The sequence below is a fragment of the Rhagoletis zephyria genome, unplaced genomic scaffold, assembly GCF_001687245.7.
Source record: "Rhagoletis zephyria isolate East Lansing unplaced genomic scaffold, Rhagoletis_zephyria_1.1 Rzeph_scaffold_00310, whole genome shotgun sequence".
Classification (NCBI taxonomy): Eukaryota; Metazoa; Arthropoda; class Insecta; order Diptera; family Tephritidae; genus Rhagoletis; species Rhagoletis zephyria.
In genome coordinates this window covers 307,080-320,050 of record NW_016157394.1, presented here as the reverse complement: position 1 = coordinate 320,050, position 12,971 = coordinate 307,080, and the positions used below count along the sequence as shown (strand labels likewise).

At 33.7% G+C, this 12,971-nt stretch overlaps 1 protein-coding gene across 1 annotated transcript in view; it reads right to left on the bottom strand.

Annotated features, from left to right (window-relative positions):
- Nucleotides 1-403: 403 nt before the first annotated feature.
- Nucleotides 404-12,971, bottom strand: part of LOC108358887 (putative fatty acyl-CoA reductase CG5065) — a 185,689-nt gene continuing 173,121 nt past the window's right edge. The window contains exons 5-7 of the mRNA XM_017610404.1: nucleotides 12,240-12,349; nucleotides 1,002-1,437; nucleotides 404-937 (exon numbers count right to left, since the gene is read on the bottom strand). Coding sequence (XP_017465893.1) covers nucleotides 520-937; nucleotides 1,002-1,437; nucleotides 12,240-12,349 — 964 coding nt within the window. The 3' untranslated portion in view covers nucleotides 404-519. The remainder of the gene's footprint in view (nucleotides 938-1,001; nucleotides 1,438-12,239; nucleotides 12,350-12,971) is intronic.

Here is a 12,971-nt window from a genome sequence, read left to right as displayed (position 1 = left end):
GAATCGGGTTATTTCACCAAGATATTTTCATGTAAAGTTGGTATTGTGAATAAAAAGAGAGTTAAACTTTAACAAAAATCGACGGTTGAATATAAAAGCTGTGAATGGTCTTATTAAAATACGCAATGGTTTTTTTCTGAAATATGAGCTGGAAGTAATCTTACTCATACACTTGGCTTATTGGTTAATTAAAAATTTTTACCTTGTAATATTTTTAATTTTTTTTTCTACTCACAATGTAAACTTATGTAAAATGGATATATTTTGAGAAAATTAATTGGTCTAGAAAAACGGTATACACATCGGTAATCTACGTCCCAACGTTAAGTTTAATTGCCTCGGCGATTTTTTGTATAATTTAAGCATCCCCAAAGTGAAATTTACAAATAACTTATATACGCACAATTTTTGTTTTATGTTTTTGCATAAAAATTCGATGTGTACATAGTTATTACACTCCTCTGGAAAAATTGCGATGAATAAATTTGCATGGACAAATTCTAACTGTCGACCTTGACACTAAGTATGAACAGTTTTATTATAATCTTTGTAAATTATTTGCAAAGAGGACCGTATTATCGCATCACTTTCCGCCACAAAACCTTCTAAATTCAGCCACAAGAACCAAAAGGCTAAAACGTAAAAAGTGTATGTTGTGAAGCGATCTAGAATATATAATCTGCGCAGCATTCTTCTCGCCTTTGGAATAGTCGCTTCATCCTCGCCAAGTATGTATGTTCGCATGCCAATTATATATCCACGTATGTATTGTTCCCAATTTACTTGACTTAGTGACGTATCAAACAGCTCCTGATCAGTCTGATTTAAGTTATCGCTTAAACGTTGAAAATGGTCGTTGCGAAAGTCCCAGTCTTTAGTGGTGTAGTACTGTAATAAGTTAAGACCTGTTGATATCTTGTTTTGTACATGTATCATACTGAAACAAATAAAACATGTTTTTACATTTAATCTAAAGGATATGAGTTATAAAATTTACTTACAAGGGTTTTCGTCCAAAAATTGTCAAGAAAAAATCTATGAGATATGCTGGAATATAATGAAAGAAAATCACGCAGAAAAGATGATGATAGTAGCTCTTCTTTATTGATCCATCTGGGTACCACAATGCATAACTTAGCGGGAACTCATAGAAAAATCGTTTTCCAGTCTCGATGCTTTCACCCCAAGAAAAAAGTTCTTTCTTTGAAATACAGAGATTGTAGAATTCAATGGATTCTTTTTCTTTTGATTTACTACGGTTGTATCCTGCTACCAGCATCCCGTTGATGGCTTTATCCACTGGTATAACTGTCGATGAGTATTGGGGGTTGCAGTGCATTGAGCGAATAATGCCTCGTGCTGCTCCAATCATTAGACCGGTTGGCCCGTTAATGCCTTCTATCCAACCGGGCAGAGGTTCTTTGATAGCAGCGGTAACTGATTGTACATAGTATAAAAGCAATAAAATAGAGTTATATATTTATGAAAAGGGTGTTTTATTTTTTATTTTTTTACAAATTTGTACAATAGTTAATTATTAAACAAGCAAATGATCAGCAGCGCTAGCAACAAGGACCTTCGGATGTTTTAAGTCTACCTGACATAAAAGGAATATGCATTTCAGTTATTACGAAGTTTTTCCATTTGGGTTAGATCTGTACTCTCGATCCATTGTTTGCATTACAGTACGTGATATTATTATATCCTTACCTAATGTGACCGACCGTACTACTTTCGGGACTATATTTCTCTTTTTGAATCGTTGTACATCGTACTGTAAAGTCAAATGTACATATTTTTCGCAATATTTTGTATTACCTTTTAAGTCGATTTTTTTTTTAACTGATTCGAAAAATTCTAAAAGGATATCTCAGTTAAAAAGGGTAGGCATAGATCAACACCTTGATTCAATAATAGAAAGTTTTTGTAATAAAACAGTCTTCTCGCTCCCACACATAAAATCGACTCCTTTACTTGTGCTGAATGTTGCTCACTCTACAGTTTCTAGTTATATTAGTAGTAAATATACCTTGGCATCACCTTCGTTTGCGTAATTTTCTGGAACAAGTCTAGAATTGCGACCGTTTAACTATAAAATAACCAAAAGCGCCGATTGATAGAACTTTTTACGCTGATTTCAACGATACCAAATTTATTTGGCGCGGGTAAAAAACAAAGAAAATATAAGAGGTTTATTTGCTTTGTTTATTTATATTTTTTATTATCACTTAATTCTTAAAACCCAAAATTAGATCATGATAAAATATGTATATCGAATTAAAGATATTAGCATGTACTTTCTAAATAATATTTTTTTTTTACCATTAATCATGCAGTTTCTTCTAAAAAAGGTTATTTCATGAAAAAATAACATTAGTTCGTTTTTGAGTGGTTTTGGTTAAATATAGAAAAAACAATTTCAGTTATGTATATCAGCTGAAAGATAAATTGATTATTTTTATGGTGACGTTATTAGTTTTTAATCGGTTATGTGGTTCATAAGATATTAATATTTAAAAAAATCAAATAATTCAACTTTAACCTTCTAAAACGTCTTTATAGTTTACCTGCGCTTAATAATTTTGGCATGGTTGAAATGAGTCTAAAAAGTTCTATTGACCTGCATTTTTCGTTTTTGGATAGCTGAACGGTCGGTATTCCCTTTCGTATTTGTTCCAGGAAATGACGAATAACTTAAATTAAAAAACTGTATTTTTGCGTATTGCTTGGTATTTCCATTAAAAAAACCAAATATATTGCAAATTCACATAGAATTAAAAATACAAATTTTACTTCTAATTGTATACTTTGCGCACCTTTTAGTACCTTTTTACTACCGTTTTCGCAAAAGGCGATCACATTCTTCCCCTTTCTCCTACTTCCAAAATACAAATCTAGATAAAGGAGTGTCAGATTTACAAATTACATAGCCTTGTGTTATTGAATCATGCGATCGGTCGTAGGAAAAAAAGTGGCACAAACGCAGAAAAAGTGGTGTTATTGAATTTTCAATAACCGGANTTTTTTTTTAACTGATTCGAAAAATTCTAAAAGGATATCTCAGTTAAAAAGGGTAGGCATAGATCAACACCTTGATTCAATAATAGAAAGTTTTTGTAATAAAACAGTCTTCTCGCTCCCACACATAAAATCGACTCCTTTACTTGTGCTGAATGTTGCTCACTCTACAGTTTCTAGTTATATTAGTAGTAAATATACCTTGGCATCACCTTCGTTTGCGTAATTTTCTGGAACAAGTCTAGAATTGCGACCGTTTAACTATAAAATAACCAAAAGCGCCGATTGATAGAACTTTTTACGCTGATTTCAACGATACCAAATTTATTTGGCGCGGGTAAAAAACAAAGAAAATATAAGAGGTTTATTTGCTTTGTTTATTTATATTTTTTATTATCACTTAATTCTTAAAACCCAAAATTAGATCATGATAAAATATGTATATCGAATTAAAGATATTAGCATGTACTTTCTAAATAATATTTTTTTTTTACCATTAATCATGCAGTTTCTTCTAAAAAAGGTTATTTCATGAAAAAATAACATTAGTTCGTTTTTGAGTGGTTTTGGTTAAATATAGAAAAAACAATTTCAGTTATGTATATCAGCTGAAAGATAAATTGATTATTTTTATGGTGACGTTATTAGTTTTTAATCGGTTATGTGGTTCATAAGATATTAATATTTAAAAAAATCAAATAATTAACTTTAACCTTCTAAAACGTCTTTATAGTTTACCTGCGCTTAATAATTTTGGCATGGTTGAAATGAGTCTAAAAAGTTCTATTGACCTGCATTTTTCGTTTTTGGATAGCTGAACGGTCGGTATTCCCTTTCGTATTTGTTCCAGGAAATGACGAATAACTTAAATTAAAAAACTGTATTTTTGCGTATTGCTTGGTATTTCCATTAAAAAAACCAAATATATTGCAAATTCACATAGAATTAAAAATACAAATTTTACTTCTAATTGTATACTTTGCGCACCTTTTAGTACCTTTTTACNTTTTTTTTTAACTGATTCGAAAAATTCTAAAAGGATATCTCAGTTAAAAAGGGTAGGCATAGATCAACACCTTGATTCAATAATAGAAAGTTTTTGTAATAAAACAGTCTTCTCGCTCCCACACATAAAATCGACTCCTTTACTTGTGCTGAATGTTGCTCACTCTACAGTTTCTAGTTATATTAGTAGTAAATATACCTTGGCATCACCTTCGTTTGCGTAATTTTCTGGAACAAGTCTAGAATTGCGACCGTTTAACTATAAAATAACCAAAAGCGCCGATTGATAGAACTTTTTACGCTGATTTCAACGATACCAAATTTATTTGGCGCGGGTAAAAAACAAAGAAAATATAAGAGGTTTATTTGCTTTGTTTATTTATATTTTTTATTATCACTTAATTCTTAAAACCCAAAATTAGATCATGATAAAATATGTATATCGAATTAAAGATATTAGCATGTACTTTCTAAATAATATTTTTTTTTTACCATTAATCATGCAGTTTCTTCTAAAAAAGGTTATTTCATGAAAAAATAACATTAGTTCGTTTTTGAGTGGTTTTGGTTAAATATAGAAAAAACAATTTCAGTTATGTATATCAGCTGAAAGATAAATTGATTATTTTTATGGTGACGTTATTAGTTTTTAATCGGTTATGTGGTTCATAAGATATTAATATTTAAAAAAATCAAATAATTCAACTTTAACCTTCTAAAACGTCTTTATAGTTTACCTGCGCTTAATAATTTTGGCATGGTTGAAATGAGTCTAAAAAGTTCTATTGACCTGCATTTTTCGTTTTTGGATAGCTGAACGGTCGGTANCGGTTTTCTAGATTTGTTCCAGGAAATGACGAATAACTTAAATTAAAAATCTATATCTTTACTATTGTTTAGTATTTCCATAAAAAAACCAAATATATTGCAAATTCACATAGAATTAAAAATACAAATTTTACTTCTAATTGTATACTTTGCGCACCTTTTAGTACCTTTTTACTACCGTTTTCGCAAAAGGCGATCACATTCTTCCCCTTTCTCCTACTTCCAAAATACAAATCTAGATAAAGGAGTGTCAGATTTACAAATTACATAGCCTTGTGTTATTGAATCATGCGATCGGNCCATTAAAAAAACCAAATATATTGCAAATTCACATAGAATTAAAAATACAAATTTTACTTCTAATTGTATACTTTGCGCACCTTTTAGTACCTTTTTACTACCGTTTTCGCAAAAGGCGATCACATTCTTCCCCTTTCTCCTACTTCCAAAATACAAATCTAGATAAAGGAGTGTCAGATTTACAAATTACATAGCCTTGTGTTATTGAATCATGCGCTCGGTCGTAGGAAAAAAAGTGGCACAAACGCAGAAAAAGTGGTGTTATTGAATTTTCAATAACCGGAATAAAAGAAAGTGTGTAAAGAATATAAAATTTATTGATTTGCAGAGAATTTCAGTGTAATGTGGCTTTATTTCNTTTCATAGCAAAATGGCACCGAAAGCTCTGCTTTCCGATTCAGAAAAGAAAATTGCTCTCAATTTGAAGAAGGAAGGCAAAACTGTAAGAGATATAGCAAAAATTATGTGCAGAAGTAAGACAACAATTCACAAGTTTTTGAAAAATCCACATGGTTTACCAAATAAACCGCGATTGGGCCGCCCGCCAAACATTGATGAAAGGACCAAGCGTCAAATTAAGCGTTTAGCGGTGAATAAATCCCTGAGTTCTGCCAAATAAAAGCTCAACTCTCTCTTGAGGTGACAAAATGTCGAGTTAAACCAATTTTAAGTTCAGACGATAACGTTAGATATGAAAAAATGTTGCCTGTACCACAGCTCAAGCAAAGCCACAAGCAAGCAAGACTACAGTTTGCTGAAAAAAATAAGTTCTGGTTGCATGAATGGGATAACGTTATTTTTAGCGACGAGAAAAAATTCAACTTAGATGGACCCGATGGTAAAATGAAGTATTGGAGAGATATTCGCCGAGAGAGACAGACATGCCATGCAAGAAACTTTGGAGATGGCTCATTGATGGTATGGGCAGCATTTGGATATCAACAAGAATGAATTCCCAAATGTATGTTGAACTCCTCGACAACGTATTAATCAATTTTGGTGAAACTGTTTGGGGAAACGAATGGATTTACCAACAGGACAATGCCGCTATTCATGTTTCTAACATGACGAAAACGTTCTTTGAGACTCGAAACATAGAACTTTTGCAATGGCCAGCCCGCAGTCCGGATTTGAATCCCATGGAAAATCTGTGGGGACTACTTTCAAGCAACGTCTATAAAAATGGGCCCAATGGGTCATTATTGGGCTTAAAAAGGGCCATAATTGAAGAGTGGTCGAAAGTTAGCGAGTCNGGGGACTACTTTCAAGCAACGTCTATAAAAATGGGCGTCAGTTTGAAACATTATTGGGCTTAAAAAGGGCCATAATTGAAGAGTGGTCGAAAGTTAGCGAGTCTGCGCTTCAAAATCTTATTTCTTCAATGCCACGTCGTTTGAGTGAAGTTATAGCTAAGCAAGGAAGTAACACACACTACTAATTATATTACATTCACTACCAGTGTCATTTTTTTTTTGTTTGTACCACTTATTATTTCCTTCGGGGTAGATACAATTTTGTTCTTTAGGTTTTAAACTTAATAATTAATAAAGTTTTTTTTACAATTCCGTATTATTATTCGATTGTTTTTAAAATAAAATAAAACTAATGAAATGCGTCCATTATTCTTTTGTGAAATGTTCAAAAGTGATTTGTACCACGTTTTATTTCCCCNAATACAATTTTGTTCTTTAGGTTTTAAACTTAATAATTAATAAAGTTTTTTTTACAATTCCGTATTATTATTCGATTGTTTTTAAAATAAAATNCCGAATGGACCACCTAAGACGCAGCCGCGGTCAACATTTAAATGAAATTATCTTCAAAAAGTAAATGTCATGGACCAATCTAACGTTTCAAATAAAGAACCGATGAGATTTTGCAAATTTTATGCTCTTATCAAGCTCTTAAAAAATCACCCGTTACATACGTACGAGGACAAACAGCTGATTCCATACGGAAGGTGCGATCAGTATCGCTCTTTCCTTAAGCAAATGACGTTTGGCGAAACTTGACGAAATTTGATATTAAGCACATTATAGTTTCAGAATAGGATTTATGTGTATTCGCACGCTTGCATATTCATATTATAGTTAGCCCTTTAGATTTAACTCTCGTATGAATGTTAACAATCAAATAGTAGGGCGCGTGCGCGTTAACCGATGGTAGTAGCTAGCCGTGGGTAACACAGTGCGGCGCCGCGCCATTGCGCTGATACCGAGAGCTGAGTTACTGGCGCCGATACCGATTTTCCCAACTCTGTGACGCAATGGCGCCAGCAACACCGGAACACTAACAACACCGGGCGGCGCAAAGAACCAGCAAAGAACACACAAAAGCGAAGTGTCACTTGTAAAATGTGCAGCACAAGGCGAATTTTTACAAGGTGGTGTTGCTAAAATTAGCCGCGGTCCTTCTGAATGTGAAAATTATGTGTTTGTTGTATTTTTGGGTTTTGAACTTGGCTCGTTTTTGCCCAACCGATACCACCTTGTATTAATTCACCTTAGTTTAACACCGGAACACTGACAACACCGGGTGTCGCAAAGAACCAGCAAAGAACACCCGAAATAGAAGTGTCTCTTGTAAAATGTCCAGCACAGCTAGAATTCGTCGCGGTCCTTCTGAATGTGAAAATGATGGGTTTGTTGTATTTTTGGGTTTTGAACTTGGGTATACTTGAGTTTTTTCTCAACCGATATCACCTTGAATTAATTCACTTTGGTGCAGCGTGCAGCAACAAAGGAAATGAGCTTTAGCCTGAAGAGGCGCAATTGCGCCAACACACTGTGCTGATTCCGACAGTGGCGCTGGAGTTAGTGTGTCAGCGCCAAAAAATTTGCGCCGTTACCCAGGCCTAGTAGTAGCTGAACTGTCTATTAATTTGCCGCGAGGATGGTAGGCGACCGTGCGCCCTCGGTAATAATTTTCGGAGTCGCTTCGACTCCGCACAGCGATGGCCAACGGATGCGCGCACGGCCGCTGAATTACGTTTTAAGCGGCGGCTTAAACATAGGTGAATATCGACTAACTGAATGTCGCCAGCTTTTAATCAAATTTAACTCCTTGGTTATGATTACTTCCATTCTTGCGAAGGCTGATGTGTGTGGTTCGCTCCGTGTCCAATTCGGAAAAGGAAAAATACTTTCCTAGCCTGGTGGTATGTGACTTNACGGATGCGCGCACGGCCGCTGAATTACGTTTTAAGCGGCGGCTTAAACATAGGTGAATATCGACTAACTGAATGTCGCCAGCTTTTAATCAAATTTAACTCCTTGGTTATGATTACTTCCATTCTTGCGAAGGCTGATGTGTGTGGTTCGCTCCGTGTCCAATTCGGAAAAGGAAAAATACTTTCCTAGCCTGGTGGTATGTGACTTCCGATTCTTTTATCGTATGTCAGTGTGGGCGTTTTCATAGTGGCAATGTCAATTCGTGTATATACCGATATGATGGTTGTGTCTTGGACAAACATTGGTTACGTACATTCATCTGGCAATCCCGCCCCTTTTGAAGTTTCGCTTTGGCAGGTTTGTTATGTTTACATTTCTCATGATTGTTCTTATATCTATTATTTGGCCACTAAAAATAATAGATCAAAGAATTATTTCGTATTTTTGCGAGTGCAGACGTGCAACAATTTTAGTCAGAGCAAGTGATGCACACACCGTATTCTTCCAAAATTGTATGAAAGTTATAGCGCTTTTCACATTTGTTTGAGTTATTGTCAATGAGAAAAAAACGCGCTGGAGTTAATGCATTGTTTGACTTTGCAGTCATTCACGTTACCGCGAGTGCACTTTATTTTATAATTTTGTTAAGCCCTGCAATATTTAAAACAGCTCCGTTCGAGGACAAAGATCATCAACTAATTTCTTTTAATTCTTATTGAAAAGTATGAGGCAAAAAATGTGTGTATGTACGAATGTATAAAAAATTACAATACATAACTGGTTATTTATATCTTTTTTGAATGTGTTACATCGTAAGAAAAGGCAAACTCAAAGGACCAATATCTCATTGTTTGGTTAACACTAACTGCAGGTTAAATATCTTTATCGACGTGATCGACTCCATAACATATAACAAGGAGTCGATAACGGCGATAACTATATATGTAATACTTCTATATTGCTGGTACATTTAAGGAATATTCCCCAACATCAGATTAACGACATATTGAAAAAAATATCTGATAAGAAAATCTGCTGAAAATGACAATTTTACTTTTCAAAATTCAGCAACGGTTGAACAAATTCTTATTGAAAAACAATTCATATGAAAAATTAACAAAAAATACAATTTTTGTAAATATATGAGAAACGCTGCGGATGCTGGTGGTGGCAGAGGATAAAAATATTCGTTAGAGAAGAACTTGGCATCAGTTGGCATTTTCAATTGGCGTCAATTAGCATAGAATGGAATCGAATAGCGTGCTTTATTGGATTCGGCCAACATATAAAATACCATACGCATTAGGCGATTTTCCAGGCAATTTTAGAGACGATTAGTTGAATCAAAAGTTGGCTGCACCCCAACTTCATTGGAACCGTTTAGTTGAAAGGCCGTTCACACCAGGCGATTTTTGCTTTCGACTAAAAGTTGCTTGTAAAATCGCCTCATGCGAACACCGTATTAGGAAAAAATCTTATATTTTCTAAATTTTCAAATTTCCAAAAACGAAGAGCCGTAACCGCTAAAATAATGTATATATTTTTTTAACTTAGTTTTTGATGCAGGTGCTTTAAGAGCATTTATGCATTAAACTTAAATTTTTAAAAAAGTTCGCTCACTTTATTTTCGATATTCATCGCGGCTTGAAGGAAATTTGAGACCGTCAAATTTGTGTTTGTTTGTTGAATTACCTGAACCGCCCCTGTTATGATATGGCATTTCATTTTATGTCGTAGTTTTCAAATACACACGTATACTTCTACAATCAAAAAAATTTTCATAGGCTGTCTTTCTTTGATTTCGAATTGAAAACTCATTGCGATCATATTGTAATAGCAATATAGAGTATATAGTATAGTATAGTAGTATAGTATAGTATTACATACCAGGGATGTTGCGAATATTATTCCGAAATAAAAGTCCTTTCCGGATAATAAACCAACCGCTCATCCAAATTAAACAAGCTTGGTATCAAATGAAAGAGGACTTACATAGCAGGGTTGTTGCGAATATTATTCCGAAATAAAAGTCCTTTCCGGATAATAAACCAACCGCTCATCCAAATTAAACAAGCTTGGTATCAAATGAAAGAGGACTTACATAGCAGGGTTGTTGCGAATATTATTCCGAAATAAAAGTCCTTTCCGGATAATAAACCAACCGCTCATCCAAATTAAACAAGCTTGGTATCAAATGAAAGAGGACTTACATAGCAGGGTTGTTGCGAATATTATTCCGAAATAAAAGTCCTTTCCGGATAATAAACAAACCGCTTATCCAAATTAAACAAGTTTGGTACGAAATTAAAGAGGACATTAATATATTTTTAACTGAAATGTCTAAATGAGGAAGGCCAGATATTTAAAAATATTTCAATAAAAAATGTTAATCATGTACCATAGAACAAAACTTGTGCCAGGTGTATGCCAGGTGTAGTTTTAAATTTAAAAAAATATAAATTAAGATCGTTCGTTATCTCTGTTTAAAAGCTATTTCATTCCTCTTTCATATGATATCAAATTTGTTTAATTTGGACAGGCGGTTTGTTTATTTTCCGGAAAGGACTTTTATTTCGGAATAATATTCGCAACAACCCTGTTACATAGCTTTAAAACGGAAATGTCTAAACGAGGAAAGGCACATATTGAAAAGTATTTCAATAAAAAATGCGAATTTCTTTAGTATTAAATTAAAAAGAAAACTATAAATAGAGGTCGTTCGTTATTTCCGTTTAAAAGCTACTTCAGTCCTCTTTCATATGATACCCAATTTGTTTAATTTGGAAAGGCGGTTTGTTTATTATCCGGAAAGGACTTTTATTTCGGAATAATATTCGCAACAACCCTGTTACATAGCTTTAAAACGGAAATGTCTAAACGAGGAAAGGCACATATTGAAAAGTATTTCAATAAAAAATGCGAATTTCTTTAGTATTAAATTAAAAAGAAAACTATAAATAGAGGTCGTTCGTTATTTCCGTTTAAAAGCTACTTCAGTCCTCTTTCATATGATACCCAATTTGTTTAATTTGGAAAGGCGGTTTGTTTATTATCCGGAAAGGACTTTTATTTCGGAATTATATTCGCAACAACCCTGTTACATACATATATGGCGATAACGATGTTTAACCTGTAGTTAATGTTAACCAGGCATTGAGATACTGGCCCTAGGGGCCCTTTGCACCATTGTCTGGCTTAATACTAATAGCTCACTTATACATACTTAGCGTTGCATGAGAGTTGTTACATAGGAAATCTGTTAAATGAGATTTTCGTGTAAGCGGTTACCCAATGCACAGAATTACATACATATGTCTACTTGATTTGTTGGGTTTTGACTTCTACGTAAAAATGGCATAGCAGTGCAAAGTATGCATAACTGAGCTATAAAGGCTCGCATAACCATTTGTACCAGTGCAACAAAAATTTAACTTAAGAAAATGTGAAGCAAAATCTAAACTCAACAGATCGCTAAGTTTTTAAAAGTTCTGCTAGTTTATGGGTAATGAAACACACACAAAATACATACAAAGTACATATGAAATTACAGTTTAAAGTTTATGCGAAGTACCAGACCATAAGGGCCGTATGTTATACATGTTATATTTATGCATGTTATCGAAAACGTCGATAATTGTGTTTAACTGGGAGGTAGTGATAATAGACACTGAACAACCGGCCTTAACTGGAGGTACATCCTTCTGTTAAGCACATCGAGTGCTTTATAGATCACATGTTATAGGCTGGGCGTCGATAACGTCGATAGCGATGTTTAATGCGAAGTATGCATAATCAGACCTTAAAAAGCAAGCTCTGTTCCATAAATTTAAATAAATTTTTTTTATCCTATATGTAGAAGGTGTCTGGTTCTGATACATGCATATAACAACCAGGTTGTATTAATATTCAAGTTCTTACCTATTGATGGTCTAGTAATAACTATGGGTAAGTTCTTTCCATATCTACATATTAAATCTTCAGTAAGGGCCTTGCTGTATGCATATGTGTTCGGAAGTCCATTCAGCAGTCTAAAGAAGAGATTAAATTTAATTTACATTTATCTTGATGAATTTTATATATTTTTTTATTTTATGACTTAGGCCCACTTGCCGAAAATCCAGACTTAAATATATAAGTAAGAGTTAAATATATAATATATATGGCCCAGAGTTAAGTAACCCGAGGGATTTCTAAATTAAGTAGGCACCACTCTCTCTTTTTTGACGTTTGTTTTGATTGTTTCCGTTTATTAATTGAAATTGAATATGAAATTGCAAATACAAACAGAAAAGCTAAAGAATATGACAAATCTTAAATAAAATGATATTTCATTGCTCTGCAAATTGGCCAGCGACATTTCTTCACTGCATACGCTTGGTGCATTTGAATGGCATATATTTTTCACACGAGACTGACCGAAACCTCAGAGATGAAGGCGGAAAAAATTTATATATGCATATGCATGTACACATGTATGCACGTTTGACTGCATCACTCTCCATAAAAAAAAAAAAAAAATCGGCACTGTTTTTCCATTGGAATTATAAAATCTGTTATATTTTAAGACGTCCACCAAAATATTTCGGAAAAATATTAAGATTTAAGCGAGCTGGACCGATTTGAAAATACCTCCAAAAATGGAGTTTTTTT